At 32.3% G+C, this 24480-nt stretch overlaps 1 protein-coding gene across 1 annotated transcript in view; it reads right to left on the bottom strand.

Annotated features, from left to right (window-relative positions):
* Positions 1 to 24480, bottom strand: part of LOC126746527 (uncharacterized) — a 136493-nt gene that overhangs the window by 85608 nt on the left and 26405 nt on the right. Inside the window, exon 2 of the mRNA XM_050454838.1 lies at positions 5827 to 5973. Coding sequence (XP_050310795.1) covers positions 5827 to 5956 — 130 coding nt within the window. The 5' untranslated portion in view covers positions 5957 to 5973. The remainder of the gene's footprint in view (positions 1 to 5826; positions 5974 to 24480) is intronic.

Raw genomic sequence — 24480 nt, 5'->3', positions numbered from 1 at the left:
TACCTAAAAATGGCTATAACTTTTAAACTATTCACAATTGTATAACAACATAGGGGGTGATTTTGATTGAACATGACTCCCTCTATCCTCTGTTTGAGTTTGATCCATCACTTTTGGGACACCCTGTATATAATTTTTTTGTAACAGGGTTGTGAATCGGAAAAAATAAGTTTGTAAGGAAAAAATGAATCTATATTTATGATTTTTGGTGTTGGGATTTTTATTATAAGTAGCATTTGATATGTTTATAATTAGCTTGCTGATTTTTATTATTTTTTACAGGTAGATGTAGTGTTTTAAAATTAGGTTTTTTAAATTATGAAAGTAATTTTGACGCAATATACAGGATGTTTCATTTTTTTTATAACAAATATACTCCAATTCATTATAAATACTTAAAATTGCTATATTTAAGGATAATTTAGTAACTTTATATTATACAAATAAATGATATGTTTATTAACGTTAAAACAATTCGTTTTCATAATTGATGGCTTTAATTTTTTTATTAATAAGTTATTTTTTGAAATTGATGATTTCTTTACCCCATTTTTATTTTTTGTCAGATTTTTAGCCAATCTATACTTCCATACGACACGATCTAGCCGAACTGCACGTCGAACTACAACCCCACTAATGATCCAACGGTCGTTCCAACGGTCTAATCGACTTGAATTGTACAACATGTCGTACGATAAATCGTACCGTGTGTGGCTCGTTTTAGACATCTTTTAGGTCAACGACAGACTATTGCTAACTACGATGAAGTTTACGAAGACAACTAAAAGCCACGTTATAAATGTATTGCCCCTGATACAATAAAACCACAAGAAGAGAAAGATTCGTTTTACGACGAACTCCAAAAGACTCTGGACATGATGCCTAATCAGAGGAAGTTATAATTTTTGAGGGATCTCAATGCAAGAGTGGGTAACGAAATTCTCGAACGCATCAGAAACAGTTTTAACGAAGAAGTTCTAAATAATAGCGGATAACAACTAATCCAATTTTGTGCACATAATGAGTTGCGGACCAATAATGCATCCTATCCACATAAATAACAACATACATACCTTTGAAAACACCAGGGGGATAAAATCAATCGTAAATTACATCATCACAAACCGAAATATTCACCCTTCGAAAATATTGGATATAAAGGGACTAAACTCAGCAAATACAGGAACCAACTACAGATTAGTATTAGTTAAATTAAAGGCATGTGTACAACAAAACCCAAAATATAAACCTATAATTGTTGAAAAACTCAATATAGGGACCATCAGCGATGCTATTGCAAAGTACTTATACCAGCCAAGACTGAACCAGAAAATTAATGAAAATAGAATACAGAAAGATGTTGAGATTGCTTGGATGAAACTTGAGATGAAATAACATAACAACAGCTGCAAAGGAAGCACTAGGTCAATACAAAATAAACAAAAATGGAAAGCGAAACCCAAAACCATGATTTACCAAAGAGATTAAAATACTTGCGACGGGGAAAAGAAAAGCTTACCTACAACTTAGAAGTCAAAGTATCACGTACGAAAATTACAAAATGGTTCGAAGCAGGGTGAACGCAGCAAATCAAGAAATTAAAAGAGGGTTGTGGGAGAAATACTCAATCTACGAAACCGCAAAAACCCTATTAACGAATATGTACAAACCAAAACAATAACAACAGAATCGTGGGAGAGATACTTTGAAACTCTCTACAGTAACACACATAAAAGAGACGAGAGGACTAGAACCTGAAACGATAACACCAAAAACAACGAAGATAAAAATCAAAGGATACAAATAGAAGAAATTAAATTAGCAGTGTCCAAGCTAAAAAATGGAAAAGCGCCAGGACTGGATAATAACAATAATGAACTGATCAACTATGGCGGCGACGCATTAATGGACGAAATACAAATTTTATATAACAAAATATTTTATATATCTAAGGTGCCAAAAGATGGAAACAGAGCATAACGATCCCAATTTTTAAAAAAGGAGAAAATATGGATCCACAAAATTATAGAAGCATTAGTCTGTTAAGTGCACCTTCAAAATTATTCATAAAAATTCTAGCCGAAGAAATTGTACATATTGGCATCAGTGAAGAACAACAGGGGTTTCGACCACATAAAGTCTGCCCAACCAATCTGTAGCTAAGCGGTATCGGTGCGGGGAACGTGGTTGTAGACTAGACCCGCCTAATTTCATTAATTAAATGGCCAGTGACGTGCGAAATTTTATAAACCGATTACACAGATTTGAATGTATTAAATATTAAAAAATATGGTTTGGTTTTAATTTTAAAATAGGTATTTGTAGGTAAGATATTAATTTGGAAATTAAGGTCTTCTAAAATATTTTATTTGTAAATATGTAATAAAAAAATGACAGACAAGATTAGGGAAGTTTGAAATAAAAGTAAAGTAAAGAAAACACAAAATTTGTAATACATCTACTTAGTTTATTCACTTAAAATAAGAGTGCCGTACTCGATGCCTGGATATCGCGAGGGAAAGAGCACGGCAGATATTCCGAATTATGCTGTTTAAACATTGAATTTACTACATAATATGTATAATTTAAATTATTATTTAAATAAGTATAATCAATTTGTACCTGTTGAAGATATATTGCTAACCACTCCAGTAACAGTCTCACTCTGCCAGCATTTTTTAAACGTTAGGTCATTGTCTATCCAAGTTTCATCTAAATAGACAATATTGCGACCTTCGGCTCGGTGTTTTTTTATTTCTCTTAGGTATTTATTATTTATTATAGGAAAATTTTCTTCTTCTGGCAATTTTTGCAACAGCTTTCTGCTAGTAGGCACAACTTTAAACCCATATAAATTCGATTTATTAGGTGTTTAACTATTTGAAAATGAAAGTTGTCGTCTTGTTCTACCTTCGTCATTCGCGGTCTTTTTTTGCTTGCCGGGACTAGAAAGCATTTTGTTGGGGTCCGTCCGCATTCTTTCTTCATCTTCTTTGTGAATTTTTTTCACCATTGAAATGCTTACGCCAGTATATTGAGATACTCTTTCAAGTTTGCGCTTTACTGGTAGATTAACGTTAAGTTATTAGTAGCTTCTTCATTGCAAACCCTAAGAATTTGTACAAGAAGTATATAATCCTGATATTCGATTTTTTTTAGTCGTCGTTCCAATTCATATTACTTATATTTATAGACATTTTATATTCAAAATAACCAACATTAACTTTAAATCTTTTTTGTTTGTAAAGCAATCGAGCTTGGTTTTATTTCATTGAATATGATTTTTATTTATTACAACATTAGGTACATAATTTTAGAAATTTAGTGTCGCATAAATTATGATTTTATTTTAATGTTTTTTTTTCATAACTGTGCTTAGGCTTTATAATTTTCTTATTATCATTTTACTTATGTGCTACACTATCATGCTACACTACTCAAAAGTCATAGGTCAGAAATTAAGTAGGAACCTAAAAATACAACAATAAAAACAGTTTAATAGCTCAAAAGTATTAACATACGCCGCCGCCACTGAATCCGCAAGAAATCGATATTATTCCGAAAATTACACAAAACCTGGTAGGATGCGATCCAATAAGATAGAGAAAGACAGAGAACTGCATAAAAATAATAAATTAATGGCCGCGATGTCATCAACCAATCACCTGTCCCCAAACAGCGAGATGCTTCCGCGAAAGTACGACGTTGCCGGCTTTGTAAGTTTTATTAGGAATTTCGGATAAATGTTAGTCAATATTGGATTTTATAATATGCAAAACATTAGCAAATAGAACTAAAAAATATGGTTTAAACTGCATTGCATTATTTATTATCTTTTTTATGATTAAATAGCTTAATTTTACCATTATATTTACTTTTTATTCAATACTATTTCATTTTTGCAGTAAGACGTGACAACGCTTCAAAATTTCGCCCGCATTCTTTTCGTAGACACAGATCCGATGGTCAAACTGTAGATCCACCACAGATGCAATATTCATCTTAAGATAAATAGCGGAAAAATCAATTGAGTATAACATATCTGCCTTTATGTGCTTTATCGACTTAACAAAAGCATTCGATAGGGTTAGACTTAGTGATGTCTTAAAATTATTAAAGGACAGAAATTTGAATCCCAAAATAATTGAAATTATCAAAAAAATTAACATAGGAAAAAGCACCTTTATAAAAGCAAACAACAAACTTTCCAATAAGATATACGTCTCAACAGAAATCAGGCAAGGAAACCTTAGCCCTTAGTCTTAGCCCACTACTATTTAATTTCCTAATGGATAATATCAGCAAAGAAGTAAAATCTGCGGGAAAATGATATAAAATGGGTACGAAAAAATTTAATTAAAATAATTTGCTTTGCTGACGGGCTTGACGGGGTGATAATATCGGAAGATGAGGACAATTGATTCGAAACAGTCGCAAAGAAATTGAAGATGATGATTTTTGTCCAGAAAACTAATCTGACAATATCAAGAGAACCCAGAAGTTGCAAATTAGCCATTTACAATAAAAGCGTAGAACAAGATCATGTCCTTTAAATATCTAGGTGTTAATATCACAAGTAATAAATAGAAACCTGTAACAAGAAGTTCGAACCGAAATAATGGCGACAGCTAGGGTACCAGGATACTAATAACATAATAAATTTAATTTATGGAGTATCGGGAACAAAACGCGAATATACAAGACATGGGTACGACCTACTAAGACCTACGCTACAGAAACACGAGCAGAACCACTACTAAGCAACTGCTCAGAGCAACGAAAATGAAGATGAAAAAATAAGACACTGCCTTAAAATAAGAAGAAAAAGAAGAAGCATTCTGCATTAAAATAGAACATTAGTAGATCGGATCTTTTAGGACCTCATTGGTAAACCTAAATACTATTTAAAACCCTATTATACTTCAGATAAACTAAAGTTAAATCCAATTAAATAACGAGAAATATCGTAAAAAAATTGTCCCTAATTCTTCAAATATCCCAATAAGATTTTTTTTTTAAATTATTTTCAATAATCGCGCATTTTACCATTATTTAAAAAAGGATGTAATACCCTTACTTAGTGTTCCTCTAAATCAACTGTCTTTTCACTTTGTGTACATGCCTGTTCGGAAAACATATTATACACAACACACAAGTTTTCTAAAGGGTCATAATATTATATGAACCCGAGTATAATGCCTTCTTCGTTGTGCTCTATGATTTCACAACTACTTCCTATCCGGTACAGGTACTGTATTTCCGTTATGTTTATTATTAACCGAAGCAAAATATCATTAAAGTAAATTAAAGATGTTCTGCTTTGTCGACGATATGCCTTAAAATATATTATTTTTAAGAAATCTTTTTTATGTCTATTCCATTTATTATTTGATCTGTAGTATTATTGATGTGGTGATAGTATTAATTTTTATAATAATAAAATGATTGTAGATTTCATAATAAAGAATGAGTTTTGTTTTATTTCTTGCAGGTAGTTCATGTTTTTAATTTTTTTTTGTGACGTTAAAATAAAACTAAACTTCCTTTAAGGATTTTTACCATATAATTGCTGTCAATTTAGTTAAGTGTAAAGTTTCAAAACCAGCTTTGTGCATTGTCATAATAGAATTGTATTGTCATGCATCTTTTTTTATATTCATTGTAATTTTTCCTGTTAAAAAATAAACACTACTTTTTAATCATCTATGATATAAGAGAAAACGTGGCAGTTTTTAAGCTTCTCCTCGTTTTTCCTATACAATAGTTTTCTCCATATTTACCTTTTTTAACAAAATAAACACTTTTTTGGTTCTATCCTAATTTTACCTGAAGTAACTTGTTGGCTTTCTTGCCGAACCATTGTAGCTGCTCTGGATAAAACCTCTAATGGTGATTCTTCAGGTGTATCCAGGGTGGATCTGCGGCAGTTTTCCACAGCAGGAAGTGACGTTATCATATTTTTCACCACCGAATCTAATAAATAAATCATAATTATATCGAATGATTAAATAATTAATAACATTAAAATAATAATTTATCCTATAGCAGTTAAAAGTGGCAAAGTTAAAACCTAACTTTATTATAGTTATCTTCTCCATTAATCTATTTTGCAGTTTCTTTTATCATCAAAGGTGTCGCTGGCGGTACCTTTTAACGATACGTTTGACAATTAAATGGCCATATAGAATATTGGTGGGGGCAAATTTATTCGAAATAATTATTTAAAAAAAAGTACGATTTGCCGAACTATTTGACAATGTGATTTTAAGAAAAAGTTATACCCAGTCAAGTTTATACAGGGTGTTTCAAATTCGACCCTCAACATGGAGATCTCGAAATCTATAAAAGATTTGAACATGGTTAAATTGCGGCAAAGTTGAGAATTTTGAAGCTTATCAATATGAGGTTTAAAAAATTTAAAAATTCCGAATATATTCGAAAAAATCCTAAATTTGAAAAAATCGACTTTTATTTTTTGTAAAAACCTGAATTTTTGGAAAAAATAAAGGTGATAAACTGACACGACAGTATATAGTGTGAGTCAGCCAAATAGAATCAATTAGCTAATAAGAAAAAGTCTTTTAATGGCGTCAGATCGGGAGACCGTGCTGGCCATTCCATCGATCCTCGCCTCCCTATCCACCGATCTGGAAATATTTGGTTGAGGTACTGCCGGACATTTATTTGGTAGTGGGGTGGTGCTCCATCTTGTTGAACCCATATCATATTCGCAGGAACTTGTGGGTTTTCTGGATCAGGATACAAGTTGGCCAACGATGGCACTACATTATTTTGAAGCAATTCTAAATAATTATCGCCATTCAAATTGCCCTCAATAAAAAAGGGACCTATGATATGATCTTCAATAATTCCTGCCCACACGTTAACCTTTTCAGGGTATTGAGTATTGTCTTCTCTCGTCCAGCGAGGATTTTCCATGGACCAATAGCGGCAATTTTGACGATTGGCATGACCGTGAAGAGTGAAGGTGCACTCATCAGAAAACATAACATGTTCTAATTGGATCACATTGCTGGCTAACATTGCCATCATTTGTTCACAAAAATACATTCTCCTGTCAAAATCGTCTTCCCTGAGCTCCTGGGTGAGTATAATTTTATAGGGATGCATTTTGTTTTCTTTTAATATTCTAATAACTTTCTTTTAATATTCTAAATTCAAACGACTATAGCACTGACGACTACTTCTGTCATGCAACATTAAGTCTGGCATTTTAAACCAAAGTAAACAACAATTTTTAGTTTTTTTTATTCTCATATCAATAAAAAGGAATGCTGAAATGGTTTTTGCTTGCTTTATCATTACCAAGACCTAAATGGGCAAGAAGTATTAAGTGAGTTGTAGAGAATCTTGAAAAATAAATAATTTTCTTTTTTAAATGTTATTTTTTGAATTTTACTTAATATTTCCGAAACAGTCAAAGATAGGTATGGGACATTGTATACAAAATATGTCTAAAATGATCTGAGGAATCTAAAAATTAATTATGGTACATAACATACAGGGTGTTATGTTTAAACTAAGCAAGTTGGTATTGACCACCGTTATCTGATGCACCCTGTATAAAAAGCTTTTATGAAAAAAAATGCGCAGCTATAAAAACCAATCGACGTGTTGGATGAGAGCGTTTTTCCAACACGCTCCCATCTATTTATTCCATTTGGCTGACACACACTGTATAAGCTGTCATGAATATCACGTTTTAAATATGTGTATGTTTTGATAGTATTCTAGTACAAACTGATAGTTATTTTACTAATAATTTCAGCAATTATGGTTTTTACAAATGAAGAAAAACCCCGATATTTTCAAAAAAAATTTATTTCAAAAAATTGATCTTTTAATTTTAATGTTTTGAAATAAGTTTTTCTTTTCAGTTTTTGAGGTCAGATTATTTAAATTTTTGAAATAAATTTTAACATTTTCCACATTTTTCAAACATTCTTATATTATTCCAGGCATTTGGAATAAAGTCTTGTCTTCTTTTATTTAATAATTTTTCTTTTAATTTGAATAGTTTAGGATAAGTTTTTGTTTCCAATTTTTAATTCCAGAAATTTTAAAATTTAAAATATTTTTTTTGGAATTTTCCATTGGGAATTTTTGATTTGGAATTTTTTGAATGATTTTTTCAGATATTGATTTTCCTTTCTTATTTTATTTACTAATTTATTTGTTTTTTTTTTTCTATTTTATTTTTTTTTATTCTGACCCCATACAATTTTGTTAAATTGTATAAGCTATTGTATGTTTGTTTTCTTTCTATGTGTATATTTTTTGTTGTATTTTTGTATGTTTTGTATTCTCTTATTCTTATTTTTACTTAGGCTTTGTCTACAAATTGTTAAATTTTTTGACAATAAAGCATTATATTATTATTTGAGATTACATCCTTAAAATATTTCAGGCATTTGGAATAAAATATGATTTAATTCCTAGACTTATAGGGTAATTTTCCGCGCCTTCCAAATATTTTAAATAATTTATCTTTTACTTTTAAGGTCCTAAAATAATTGTTCTGTCTTCAATTTTTAATTCCAGAATTTTTTTAAAGTTTTAACATTTTCCAGATTTTTTGAGTATTTTTATGATATTCTACGTATTTGGATGAAATGTTTTATTCCATGACTTTGAAATCATTTTCCACGTCTTCCAAATCACTTTTCTTTTAATTTTAATAGGGTTAATTGCCAGTAATTGACCAGAAGCCAGTGCTTGACCATTTTTATAATTAACCGCCTTAAATAAGAAAACGCCGTTCTTTTTATCCATTTTGATTGGTCTAATAGGACGACCAGTCATACAACTCTTATTGCCAGCCGCAATTTTCTAGCAGTGGCCAGTTTCTAGTGTGTTTATAATTTTACAAAGTAAGAGTGTTTCGCGCGTGTGGATTTTCTGACTTAAATAAGAAGCAAGGTAAGTAGACACTGACCCTAAAATCTCTTCATATCTTCGCCATCACGCTAGGTGTAAAAACATTTTGAGTATTAACAGGCTCAGTATAGAAAAAAAAACTGGTCAACTACTGCTTTTTAAAAATACTTGTTTTACCAGTTGTTGACCAAGTTACGTAAAATAAGGGAATTCATTGCTTCTCTATTTAAAAAAATAAAAGATTTTTATAGAAATACATTGCTATTAAAAACATGTCTTTTTGTTGATGATTTCCAGTATTTAACCACTTTTCTATAGTCAACTACTGGGTGGTCAACAAATAGTGATTCATATCACTTGATAGAAAACACCAACATATATATTTTTTTTCAGAACTTGGCTGCCAAGTCAAAAAAAGTCTTTTTCAAAGATAGCGAGGAAGACCTAACTAAAGCTATATCTGATGTAAAACTAAAAATATGTGGTGTACGTGAGGCGGGAAGAAAATATAATGTACCCCATTCCACAATTATAAATAAATTTAAGAATAACAGCATTTCTGGTACAAGAAAAATGGGTCCACAACCATGTTTAACCACTGATGAAAAAACACTTATTGTTAAATGGGTTATAAGCAATGCAAAAAAAGGAATTCCGTTAAATAAAAATGATCTTTGTCAAACAGTTGCCGATATTGTCCGCGCGGATGGGCGCCAAACTCCATATAAGGTTGGTGTTCCAGGCGATGAATGGTTCCAGTTTTTTCTTAAACGTCACCCTCAACTGAGTCAACGACATGCTGAATCTTGCTAGGGCAGCTGTCACCGAGCAAAGCATTAGAAAGTGGCACAATGAAATAAAAGAGTACCTAGAAACAGAAAATTGTCTGGATATATTTGAAGATCCGAGAAGAGTCCTCAATTCCGACGAATCCGGTTTCGAGTCAAATCCCAAGTCCGGAGTAGTGCTTGGACCTAGAGGAATGAAAAATTTTTATCAAATAAAATCGGGTTCTAAGAAGGAACAAATAACAGTCCTTTTTTACTATATCAGCAGATGGTAACCTTTATCCCCCAATGTTGGCTCTTCCTTATGAAAGGATACCGGCCGAAGTTTGTCGTAACACACCACCAGACTGGATAATTGGACGGTCAAAAAAAGGTTGGATGACTTCTAAGACGTTTCACAATTATGTATGTAACAATTTGTTACCAAAACTAAAAGAAATGGGGGTTAAATTACCAGTACTCTATCTAGTTGATGGTCACAAATCGCACTTTACTTATAACGTTTCCAAATTCTGTAAGGATAATGGTATTTTGTTATTTGCTTTATACCCTAATGCAACTCACATTTTACAGCCAGCAGATATCTTCTTAAAAAATAATTGGAAAAATACTGTTATTAGCTGGAAACGAAAAAACTATAACAGTCCAGTTACAAAGGCAGTCTTTCCAGCTTTGCTGAATGTTGCAGTGGCTGACATCTCCGCAGAAACAATCAAAAATGGGTTTAGAAAATGTGGGCTGTTCCCATTTAATGCTGATGCAATTGATTTTGCAAAATGCATGAACGATGAATCACGAAGTCAGAAAATAATGGATTCAAATGAAGAACCTGATAAAGTTAGTAAAGCTTCTGAATTCGACATGCCGCATTTATTATACTTAGAATCAACAATGTTACCTAAAAGAGCTAATGAATTTAGGGAAGCTTTAGCTGCCACAGGAGAGTGGAGAGGTAAAAAATCTGCTAAGGAGTTATTTTATGTTTGGAAAAAACTGAGATTGCGATGTAAAAATGCCGAAATCAAAGAAAACGGTAAACAAAATAAAGTCCAGTGCAACGATATATTAGAATGGTCACCCGTTAAAACACCAGCATTTTACTTGTCAAACAATGTAAATAGAAGGTGGATGACATTGTTTGGCAGGTGGAATGCTGGTGTTTTGACGGGTGACCATTCTAATATATCGTTGCACTGGACTTTACCTTACCATTGCCATCTTCTCCCATTGCTAAAATAGTTGAAATTCAACAAAAAACTCCAATGAAACAACCAAATTTACATCAACATGAAAGAGATTCTTTACCACATTCAACTAGTGCCACACAAAGTACATCACATTCTCAAAATAGAACTCTCAATAAAATCAATTCTGATGGATATAAGGAGACATCCTGTTATTTCTCTCCTTCTCAGCCTAGTTCTTCAACACCTAACAACTTGTCTCTGGTAAAACCTCAAAGTCCTGTTTTAGGTTCAGATTTAAGCGGTACTATTGATGTCGATTCACGAAATATTAGTTCGGCATTTTTAGATTATATTTTATGGCCCGAGGAAACTCCTGAAAAAAATGAGTCCATGGCTAAAACAAAATATAGAGAAAGGTTGCCATATGCTGCCACATCAAAAAAATGGATTTCATTTCATGAAGAAAAGGAAAAAATTAAAAGAGAAAAGGACGAAGCAAAGACACAAAGAGTACTTATAAGAAAAAGAAAAAAAAATTACAAAAAGCAGTAAAAGCACCACCACAACCAAAAAAAATTAAAAAGGTAAGCTCAGATTCAGAAAGTGAAAATGAAGAATAGAGTTGTTCGGGTTCAAGTAATGAGGATTTGCCAGAAGACTTCAATGACCTAAGAAGAAAAGGAGAATTTATTATTGCTGCTTTTCCTGGAAAGAAGAAAACATAATTATGTTTGTATAATACAGAACTTTTTTAGTGAAGAAGAAATAGAGGTTTAGGCCTTAAGACCAACCGGGGATTGTAAGACTATTTTTTCTGTTATAGAAAATGATATGAGTGCTATTGATAAGTCTCAAATAGTACGTGTATTGGAAACCTCAGACCTAATTGATACTGGGGATAGAATTAAATATAAGTGTTCTAAACCTATTTCTGTTTAAAACAAAACTTAATTATTTATAATCACCTTTAATAAAAATCTCGAAAATTTGTCTTGTGTTTTATTGCAAGTGCCGTTTGGCTTGTATGAATTTGTTCAATAATTATTCAATAAAAGAATGGTCAATTACTAGAAATTGTGGGTCTTTTCAATCTATTATTTTTTTCTTTTCACTTTACAAAGCAAGACAGATTTTTTTTTACTTAGCATGAATCCTAATAGTGCAAAAAGCTGAGAAAAATTACTAAACTTGTATAAAATGGTAAAACGAAAATACATTAAATATCTATTCCTCAAAGTTTTCCTTAACTGGTCAATAACTGGACAATTGACCCTACTTTAAAATAGGTTTTCGTTTTCAATTTTTTAATTTCAGAATTTTTGAAATTACTTTTAACAGATTTCAGACTTTTTGAGTATTTTCATATTATTCCGGGCATTTGTAATAAAATTTTGTTGGATTCCAAAATTTTGAGGTCATTTTTTCATGTTTTTGGATATTCTTAAAGTTTACCAGGTTAATGGAGTAATATTTTAATTAGTTTAGGCATTTAAAATAAAGTTTTTTTTTATTCCAGGCGTTTAGAACCAGTTTTTGTATTTTCCAGGCGCCTGGAGTGATTTTTTATGACTTCGGGACATTTAACATAATTCGGTAAATTTTCCAGAAAACCGGATTAACTTTCTATATTCCATATATTATATATTTCTCTCTTCCAGGCATTTAACGTCATTTTGTAAAATAAAATGGAAAATTACTTCAAATGCCTGGTAAATAATTTAAAATATTTGAATTCTAAATATATGTACATCGCCAGCTGCGCTATAATTTCGGTCTTAGTACAAACTGTATAAAAGTATAACAAACTAACAAACTGTATAAATTTCGCAAACTGCAAAATGAAAAAATAAGTAGTACTTACTGTACCAATGAAAAAATAAATAGTACTAACTGTACCAAAACTTTAAACGACTGTTTTATGTATTATAAAAAAAACACTATGATTACATTACTGTATTGCTAACTGCATAATTTTAATTAAATGGATTTTCTTTTGTGGCATTTTAAAACATAATCCACAGTTTTATCTACGGCCGCTACGATTTTATAATTTTTAAATCATTCCCTTAGGTCTTGCACTTCATATCTGTCATTTAAAAGAATGACCCTTTAAACTTAGGAAGAAGTTTACGACTACGACCTGTAGCTGGGTTATCCGTTTTAAAAACCATTACCATATCATCCTGCTGGTATTGTCTAGCTTCTGATCTGGTCTTGGCACATCTCTTTTTCTGAGCCAACTACTCTACCGTTAATCGGGTACTTACTTCTGAACGTAATTGTTCCAAATCAATCTGATTCCAAAAGTCCTCAATACTATTAAGTATTTTGGATTCCGCCATAACCCTGCCTTTATATCCGGCAAGAAATTCTAACGGTGATACCTTTGTAGACTTCAGAACAATTTGTATCTGTTTGACATAGCAATCCCAGAGATCTTCTGGTTGACCACCGGCTCTTGTAGCCAAACAATTTAGGACCGTTCGATTCACACGTTGACATTACCCGTTAGCCCTTGGAGTTGCATTAGCCTTAAGGTTATGCTTAATTCCGTCAACTGAGCAAAATGTGCCAAATGTCTTTGAGGTGAACTTCACCTCATTTTTGGGAACTAGTAATTCTCTGACATCCTTTCTAAAGTCTTTTTTTTTGAAGGCAAGGTGTCCGGCATCATCATGGTATAGTTTACATCAACTTCCTATATACTTTACCGTCTCACAAGCTATATTCCTTGCAATACTGCTTAAAATTCTTTTTTTTTGTCTTATCTAAGATTCTTATTATCTTTCGTATCTTCTCATCCTGCATTTGCGCCACTTAAATCCAATCAGATTTAGTCAAATCTACTGCAGTAATTTCTTCTTCTTTCTCTTCCAACATAGGCAGGCGACTTAATGCATCCACATAAAGCATATTTTTACCTGAGCGATATTCTATCTGGAAATCAAAGTCTTGCACCTCTAACCACCAACGGCCAACTCGAGAAATCAAATATTTTTTGAAAATGTTGTTCGTAATGCGTTCCAGTCTATTCCTATCTTAAATTGGATTCCTACTATGTAAACTCTGAAAAATTTTAAAGACAATACTACGGCTAATGTCTTCAATTCGTATTCGTAATATCTTCAACTCAATAGGTAAAGGTTGATCGGATGAAAGTTGGTTCGGATGAAGGTTAACCGGATGATAAAAAGAACTCCAAAAAAAACTTTGATTGTTTGGAGAAACTAGAAAATTACGTGAAATGACTGTAAATTGTAAAAAATGATTGCGGAAAATTATTAAAAATGACTAAAAGGATAAATAAAATTTGGGCATAAGTGCGATTTAGCATAAACGTGTGGGCAGGTTTTTATAAAAATCGAACTTTCGGTCCTTATTTTATTAATGGAACGACTCAACGAAGATTTTTATTAGCAGTTTTTAAAGTGCCATTTTGAAGACTAGTTGAATAACATGATTCGTTTAGAAAATTAATAATAAGTTTGGTTTCATCAAGATGGTCCTTCCCCACACAATACACGACCAAGTTTCAAATTATTTTATAAAAAGGTGACGTGAAAATAATGGTCCTGTAAGATGGCCGGCAAGGTCTCCTGACTTGAATCTTTTAGATATATTTTTATGGGGAACAACAATCGAGTTTATGCGAGGGGGAAATTTCAAAATATTGTGGAGATGCCCTTAATTATTATTAAGGAGTTTAACAGATTAAGTAGACGGGAAATAAATCGCGCGGTAGTCAGAATTCGTAAGAGAGTGCAATTGGGTCGTGGTACAAGACTTTGACCAATATTAGTTAGTTTTTCTATTTTTTTTTAATAAATAGAATAATTAAGGCTCTTTTGAAATATTTACAGGTGTTTCGAAAATAATAAGGTTGTAAGTCTGAAGTAATGTGAGTGCACTGCTACGGTATTGCATTGCTAGTATTTCTGTCTAATGTGTAATATTTATTGACAGTTTGAATATTGTCTTTTCAGTTTATGCGCAGCCTAATGCGGCAAATTTTTTTTTTTCAAAAAATCAGGTTTTTAATAATAAAAAATATTACTTGAGATGCATCATTAAAAAGGACATTTTGCAAAAGTTTCAAAAATGCAAACCAAATATAGCGCCTATAAGAGAAAACAAAGTGGATGATGGTTGACACAAGACGAAACGTCGTATTAAATATCTAAAAACACCATGCAAATGTGCAAATTATTTTAAAATCTGATAAGAAATAAGCTCAGAAAAAAATTAAAAACGATTTCTCAAAATTTCGTCTTTTTTCGAATATCTTCGAACAATTCGGAATTTTTATTTTTTTTAAATTGCATATTGTTAAGCTCAAAAATTCTCAACTTTGCCCCAATTTAACCATCTTCGTATGTCATAAATTCCGAGATATGTTGTTGAGTGTCAAATTTGAAACATTCTGTGTATACATTTTAAGAATGTTTATATACTAAGATTAATTATACATAAACACACGTAGACGTAAACAATAGATTAAAATATTTGCCATCGTTCGCTAAGTGCTCAAGAGGAATATTCCTTCTTTGTCGAAGTGTTGTTAAGAATTTAAAACAAATTTGCATAATTTGATACATTACATCCTAAATTTGTGTAACATTTTAACATTCTACAATTACATTTACATAGACATATTTATTTAATCTTGCATTCTTATTATTACTGCAGAATATGTGAATTTTTTCTTACCGGGGGCGGAAGCTTACAATACAAAACTGTTGTCTCTGATAACCTTGCATTCCACTGCGGATAAAACCAATGGCGTGCGTCATTCAAAAGACATGTTAATTTCCAATGTACAGTGTAGTGTTATTCAGAGATACACAACTAAAATATTCTGGGATAATTCAGATTAAAAATCATGATTATGAAAATAATCGGTAGCATCCGACTTATGGCAAAATATTTCGATTATTATGGACGAGTGTGATGGAAAAATTAAGAGATGAAATATAATCGTCATAGGTCTAATTCACGATCTGGGTTGCCATTTCTTTTCATTTTCATATTTTTGATGACTAATAGTATAGATTTTTATTTATTTTATTTTCTATAAAACATTGAGTATTTAATAATAAGAAATACTGGTTTATTTTTTCTTTACAAAATGGTTTTCTGCTATTTTACTACTATAAGAAATTTTTTCTATATAGGCCTTTTCTAGTGTCTTTATAGAACACAAAACTGTTGGGGCTGCTTTAAAAAAGGTGCTTTTTTGCGGTTTTTTTACCCTAGAAGCTGCCGGGATCCGGGAGTGAATAGGGGTGCTAGGTGGGGTCAATTAACTATAAAATAGAGGGAAACAGCATCTGTAATACATATACCTAAATATAAAAAGCGGGTCTTGTCGATTTTAAGTATCTCCGATTTTGCACTATTTTAGAATTTGAGCAGAAAGAATATATATATTACTTTATTTTCCACGATACCAGCCCAAACATTAATAGATTTACGGTACTGTGTATGAGCCTCAGTTGCCCAGTGTGGATTTGACACTGACCAGTACCGACAGTTTTGCCGATTTACGACAACGTTTAAACAAAAAGTTGCTTCATCCGAAAACAAAACTCGTAACACAAACTGACGGTTATTATTGCAAATGTTCATCATTTGCTCGCAAAATTGGTTTCTTCGATCAGGATCGTCCTCATTTAATTCGTGTATTAGTCTAGTTTTATAAGGGTGGTATTCATTTGCTTTTAAGATGCGTCTTACTGACGTTCCGGCTATATTATTATCAACTGAAATTTGTGAAGTTGCATTGTTTGGATTTTCTTCGACGGAGAGCAGAATGTTTAATTTTGTTTCATCAGAAATTTTTGGACGACCTGATCTTGGAAAATCCCTAACATGACCTGAAGTTATGAATTTGTGCTCTATTTTACTAACTGTTGACTGAGAAATAGGATGGTTTGGGTATTTGGCATTAAACAGTTCACTTAATTCTTTTTGCGTGCGCACTCGATCCCTGTACCCTAGCATGATCAAAATTTCAATTCGTTGGGTTTCCGTTAAATTAGCCATAATTTATTTTGATAAAAACTATTAATTTTCAAACTGACAGTGATCTCCATTCGAAAATGGAGATTCTTTACAAGTGCAATTATGGAAATAGAAACAATTGGCAGTGTTTATAATATCCTCCTGGGACCTAGCATCCATTTAGATGGACATGCCACTTTTATGTTTCCAGTTTCGTTAATTTATTATTTAAGCAGCTTAGACCTCGCATCCACTACGTTGGAAACTTCGGTGCTGCCGCCCAGTCCGATTCGGTCGACTTTAATATTGCACATGTGCTGAGAAACAGTTGTTTGTTTTCTGTTGTGATGGCGGCTGCACGTGGTTCTCGTTATGATGGTATGTAGCCTATTTTTTAACGTTTTGTAATGATTTTTGTGAAAGTTTTTATTTGCAAATGTTTTTATAGACAAATTTAAATAACATTACAATAATAAAAAAATTAAATAAGTTTTGTATTACCCTAAGTTATTCGCGTCTATTTAAATGGTAATTGGTCTATCTCATGCACATTTTAAATTAACTCATAAAATTTATTTTAGGAATTTTTGGCAATCAAAGAGTGCTTCGGCCAGGGGAAAATTACGAAAAATTCAAGCAAATACTAAAAATCATTGGAAATGATGACTCTGACATTGAAATGTCTGATGATGAAGAAGAAATTCAAACCATGGATAATTTAATGGGGAGAGAAGAAGAAATAATTAATGAAGAACTAGTAAGCAGCAGTGAGGAGGAAGAAGAAGAAGATAGAATTCCTCTTAGTGTCCTGAAAGAAAACTTAAAAATGGCCAAGCAATCTGTGGATCCTTTAAAGCGAAAGTCTTGGAGAAGAGATGATACTTTTGCACCTCCAAATTTTGAAGGCTCCTCTAGTGAATGCAGCGCAGAGCACCGGTATAATTGGACTGCAAAATGGTATTTAGTCATGTACTTTGAAGATGCGTTATTCCAAAAAGTGTGTGATTGCACAAATGCAAGGTACGTTGAACTTAAAGGAGTATCTCTTAAATTGACTCTTAATGAGATTAAACATTTTTTTGGAATAGTTTGTTTAATGTCCTGTCTAAAAATCGTCATTGATGGCAGCATCGCTGAAGAGGTACGCAGGTCTGACAAATTTTGAAAAGTACGTCCTATTATAAAAGCAGTATGGCAGGGGTGTTTGCAGCTACCTAGAGAGAAAGTGGTTGCTGTAGATGAACAGATGATCAAATTTACAGGGACTTGTAAAATGAAGCAGTTCATTAGAGTAAAGCCAAATCCAGAGGGCTTGAAAAATTTTGAATTTGTAGACTTTGAATTATATCAAGGAAAATACTTTTCCAGATGATTCTGTAAAACGACTTGGTGTTCGACCTTCTGCTGTTGTTCGCCTTGGAAAGACATTATTTCCTGGAAGTCATGTGTACTACGATAGATATTTCACGACAATACCACTTCTCGAATATCTCGTGTACCAGCGGCAGCAAATTTAACTTCGGAAAAAATGATGGCCAAGATAGGTAGAGGCAGCTCGGAACAAATTGTAAGACAAGATGGCGAAATAGTAGTTGTACAATGGTATGATCTGAAATCTGTACTTTTGGCATCTACTGCTCTAGGAATTCAACCTAGCGATGAGTGTAAAAGGTGGTCTAAGAAAGACTCTAAATACAGTATTGGCCATAAAAGTTGGAACTTTTAAAAATTTAAAATTTTTCCAATTTTTTAAATTTATATTTTATTTTTGTACATCCAATCAATAAACATATTTATAAGTAAACAAAAAAGCATACAAAATGCTTGGAACTTTTTATAAAAGATGTATTTTACAGGCAGTCTTTGACACACCAGTGTGCAAGTGGGTTCTTTTTATTTATTTTATTTTGTGTTATCATGGGAAAAGGCAAGGCCTATTCCAGCGACATTCGCCAAAGAATTTTAGATTTTTACAATCAGGGTGTTAAGCAGCGTAATATTGCTCATAAATAAGACTAAACGTTCCTAAGAACACCGTGTCACGGATAATTAAGAAATATCGTATATTTGGAAATGTGGTACCAGGTAAAAGCACTGGAAGACCTAAAGCCACGACTGCCCGTGTAGATAGGCAAATTTTAAATTTCCCAGAATGACCCATTTTTGTCATCCTCCAAAATTTTACAAAAATTAAATGAAGGTGAGCCTTCCAATACCTCTGCAAGAACGGTAAGAAGGCGATTGTGTTCTGGTGGACTTAACAGCTACAGATCTGCTAAAAAACCTTTGCTGCGGAAGAAAAATGTCAAGTTACGCCTACAATTTGCAATGGATCATCTTAACTGGACTGTACAAGATTGGAAAAAAGTGCTATTCAGTGACGAATCTAAGTTCAATCTGTTTTCCAGTGATGGAATACTTCATGTAAGACGACCGAAAGGTGAAAGACTCAAGAAAAAGTTTATCCGACCTACGGTTAAACATGGAGGTGGTAATGTGGATAGTATAGGGATGCTTTTCTTGGTATGGTACTGGGTCAATACATAAAATTGTGGGGAAAATGGATCGATTTATGTACACAAAAGCCTTACACATTTGAGTCTATGCCAGTAAATTTTGTATTCCAGCATGATAACGATCCAAAACATTCGTCAAAATTGGTAAAAGAATAGTTGGACGAAGAAAAGATCACAGTTTTTAAGTGGCCGGCTCAGAGTCCAGACTTAAACCCGATTGAAATTTATGGGAACATCTGGATCGCAAAATTCGGGCATCTGGAACAGTCAAAAATGCTGATGAACTATTTCATAAGCTTGTTGAAGCCCGGACTCACATTGACAGACGAATAATTGAAAATTTGATTGAATCAATGCCCAGAAGAATGCAGGCAGTAATTATTGCTAAGGGTTACCATACCAAATATTAATTATAATATTATGGTTTCTATAAGTTATGTTTTATGTCGTTTTTGAATAAAAATCATTTAGTTCCAAGTATTTTGTCCAGCTTTTTTTTAATTTTTATTCCGAACTGCTACTGGTGCTGAATTTTTTTCAATATTTAAATTAATTAACAGTAGTTTTTCGTGTACAACAACTTTATAAAAGAAAATAAAATGCTAATTAAAAGGCACACAAAATATAATAAATTTTCAAAAGTTCCAACTATTATGGCCAATACTGTATTTTGATAAAAACTATTAATTTTCGAACTGACAGTGACGTTCGAAAATGGAGATTCTTTACAAGTGCAACCATGGAATTAGAAACAATTGGCAGTGTTTACAACATTATTTTTATCCGCGATTTTATCTTAATTTGTAAATAGACGTACTTATTTGTTTCTTGTTATTTAAATGTAAATATGTCGGAAACAGTTGAGTTTTGAGAGAAGGTATGTTATACGAAACTTGCTTGGAATTTTGCCTATATTTCATAAATGCAATAAAAAATATAGTCCGGGGAATCTGTTCTTTTTAATAAAAAAATTGCAACCCGCAAACGAACGACTGGATGTGGTAAAGGGGTTCATAAGAAACATAAAAAAAAAATTCATACCTGTGGTGTTGCGGGGTGGTTTTGCGGGGGTGGAAACTGAAAAAAAAACAGCTGGAGCATTTTTCTATCGCTATTTCCGGCGAAAGTTGACGCTCAAATAAAAAGTGCTTAATGGCAAAGTTGTAGATAATATAAAAATCTATAATTTTTGTAGAGGGCACTTTTGAACATAACCTCAAAATGTTCAAGATAAATGCAAAAATTGCGAAATTTTTTTTTTCGTTTTTTATTTTTCATTTATCCAAAAATTATGCAATTTTCATAAAACTTGGTATAAATATACCCTTTAGTATCCTAAATAATCTCTATTTTTTTCAGTACTATACAATAACAATTTTTCAAGAAATTCAAGTTTTTCGAAAAAATTACTTTTTCTTTAAACGAAATTTGTCCTTCAGAGAATTGTCCTAGGAAGTTCATATGGGGCTTATTTTTTTGTTTTTATTTCTACTTTTTAATAAAATAAAGAAAGGTTATACTCTCCATTTGAAAATAAGCCAAAAAATGCAAAAAACTGAAAAAATTTTTTGAACAATGAACTTTTTATTAATTGTGAATAATTTACTGTCAAAAAAGTAATAACACCACTAGATTCTACGAAAAAAAATACATAAGAAAATATATATTTCATCATGTAGTTCAATAGATTGTTTTATGCAGGAGACAATTCAAGCTTACCCCCCAGTATATATCACGTGCCTCGACGCGTATTCTGTATATTACACTATTATGTATGTATATTTACCCTTAGGCTAAAAACACACGAGGCGGTTTGCAAGCGGTTTGCGCCGCGACGGTTGTCGCGCCGTGGTCGAGCTCGACGCCTCGTTTATGGGACTTGTGAGCTTTGAAACAGACGGTGCCGCCTAATCCCATAAAACGCGGCGTCCGTCGCGCGTACCCTGCTCGATACCATGGGCCGCCGGCACGCCGCTTGGTTTTTATTGCTTTAGCGGCACTACCGCGGCACATCATTTACTTATCTTCTGTGTTGCAAACCACACGTAGGGCTTTTTGGTGCGTTTTTTTTTGTGCAGTGTTGAAAATTGTTCATTTATTATGGAAACCAGGGATTCAACATAGAAAAATTAATTACTGAGGTATTGATTCAGCGATTTGGGATATGCGTGATGATAATTTTTCCTTTGGTATTAGCTTTTGTACATGGCTCTTGGAACAATAAAAGTAACTCCTGGTATGATTCCTTTGACATTCTGGTGAAATTAAATTAAATTTTCCGGATCTTCACAAATCTCCTTATAGATGGTATTAAAATATCCCTTCTTGTTTCTTTCCATAACTATGGGATGTATCCATAGCTTACGTTTCGTTCTATTTTTTTTTTTTGGTTTTTTGCGTAATGCCAGTGCCGATGCCGCCAACAAAAATAAAAAATCATCTTTACTGTCGAAGTCCATTTTGCTCACGATAAATAAAAAACTGTGAACTGTACGCAAACCTTGGCAACATCAAACTGATCTTGTAATTTTTCGTGCCGTTCGTAGTTGCGAAAGCCGTCGCGTGTGTTTTAAGTCGAGCGGCGGTCCACCGGTCGCCGTCGCGGCGCAAACCGCTTGCAAACCGCCTCGTGTGTTTTTAGCCTTTTAGGGTAACCCTTTAGGTACCCAAAGAGTTACTCAAAAAAATCTTTTGCACCTGCAAAGGTAATTGCAGTACAAATCGATGTGGGTATAGGAAGCATGGGCTATCGTGCACATCATTGTGCACTAATTGCCAAGATACAGGCAACTGCTCCAATAACGACGAAATAGAGAAAGATTGCAGTGATTCGGAAGAGATTTTAAATGAGTTTGAACTTCCAAGAATCTTATTAGACGCCGAAAATGAAGAAGAATGTGAAGACTCTGATATCAGCGATTATGAAGATGCGGAAAACGCTGAAGAACCAAATTGTACTGGAGAGTCCGACCATGAACAAGTTTCACAGCATGTAAATAAAAAAAAAAAGACTAATAAATCAATAAAACAATACGTCGTATTATATAAACTGTACATAATGTAAAAAATTTTCTTGTATCATAAAATATTGTATTATATTTTTTTGTATAATAAAATATTGTATCATAAAATGTATAATGTATTCATAAAATCAAATACTGCAATAAATTTTCAGCAATTTTGTAAAATTTTAATCAATTTTGTACAATTATTTCATACTTCATTAAATATTTTTTATGGAAATATGTAAAAACCGCTGATTTCGATCAAAAAGTAGCCAAATTTTGTTTAATAAAATCGATTTGGAATTGGTAAGTTCGAAAAATCGATTCTACCCTTCGAAAATTATAAAGCGACATCGATTTCTCTGGTTGATTTAGTGTAATATACAGAATACGCGTCGAGGCACGTGATATATGCTGGGGGGTAAGCTTGAATTGTCTCCTGCATAAAACAATCTATTGAACTTTATATGATGAAATATATATTTTCTTATGTATTTTTTTTCGTAGAATCTAGTGGTGCTATTACTTTTTTGACATTTTAAAAATTGTTAGTAAATTATTAACAATTATTAAAAAGTTCATTGTTGCAAAAAAAATTTTCAGTTTTTTGCATTTTTTGGCTTATTTTCAAATGGAAAGTATAACCTTTCTTTATTTTATTAAAAAGTAGAAATAAAAACAAAAAAAATGAGCCCCATATGAACTTCCTAGGACAATTCTCTGAAGGACAAATTTCGTTTAAAAAAAAAAGTAATTTTTTTGAAAACTTGAATTTCTTGAAAAATTGTTATTGTATAGTACTAAAAAAAATAGAGATTATTTAGGATACTAAAGGGTATATTTATACCAAGTTTTATGAAAGTTGCATGATTTTTGGATAAATGAAAAATAAAAAACGAAAAAAAAAAAAATTTCGCAATTTTTGCATTTATCTTGAACATTTTGAGGTTATGTTCAAAAGTGCCCTCTACAAAAATTATAGATTTTTATATTAGAAATGACGATAGAAAAATGCTCCAGCTGTTTTTTTCAGTTTTCACCCCCGCAAAACCACCCCGCAACTACCCCAGGTATGAATTTATTTTTTTTGTGAGTTTCTTATGAACCCCTTTACCATATCCAGTCATTCGTTTGCGGGTTGCAATTTTTTTTTTCATGAAATATGGTACAGATTCCCCAGACTAATATAGCATTCCATTTAAAAAAATGACCGATGACGTCATATCTTTTTTTTGTTCCACCCTGTATACAAAAATTTATGTGAAATAATGCGCAACTTAAAATAAAAATCGACGGGTCCGAGCGTTTTCTCAAAAAAATCATGTCTCTAATTTTTATCGAATTTATGCGGAACTTTAGGCGGTCACTGTATACAGGGTGTCATTGAAATGGTGTAAAAAAATTCGGGGGGTGATAGTACTCCTAAAAATTTTTAAAAAAGTTCCTATAACTATAGGGCGGAAAATGCATATTAAGGGAGTTAGGGGCACTGAAAGGGTCAATTTAAAAAACGGTTTTTTGAAATTGTAGGCTTAAAAAACGAGATAAAATTTCGAAAAAAAATCCTCTGCCATAAATTTTGACCCAAAATCAAATAGTGATACTGAAAAATAATTTGGAAAATCGGAAAGGGTAGTTTTTGCAAGGGTAGGGGGTTAATTCGTGAATAACTTTTTTTAGGTTATTTTTTTCGCAACGTGGGTTCATTTTTTAAAAACTACATACTTTTTCCTACAAAAAAGGTACTCTTGTTGCACATCGCCCAGAACGATGGTTTTCAAGAAAATTGAAGGCAAAAAGTTTGCTCTGATGGGTTGCTAACTGGTTAAACAACATAAACTTATGAAAGTTATGGGGTTTCAAAAGTAAACAAGTAGTTATTAAATAATTAATTGAAAAATCTAAATTTCATGATTTTTAAAACATCGTATTGCTTTAAAAAAACGAAATAAACCAATTACCAAAATTCCTTATTAAATGCATACTTATTTGATTCATTAGCCTAGTTTACTTATTATTTCATTAGCCTGAAGAGCAACTACGTCAACGCATTATCGACTGTTCCAATCAAATTCGTACAACCCCA

Source organism: Anthonomus grandis, chromosome 17 (assembly GCF_022605725.1).
Source record: "Anthonomus grandis grandis chromosome 17, icAntGran1.3, whole genome shotgun sequence".
NCBI classification, from domain to species: Eukaryota; Metazoa; Arthropoda; class Insecta; order Coleoptera; family Curculionidae; genus Anthonomus; species Anthonomus grandis.
The sequence above is the reverse complement of the archived record's forward strand: the minus strand, read 5'-3'. Positions and strand labels throughout refer to the sequence as shown.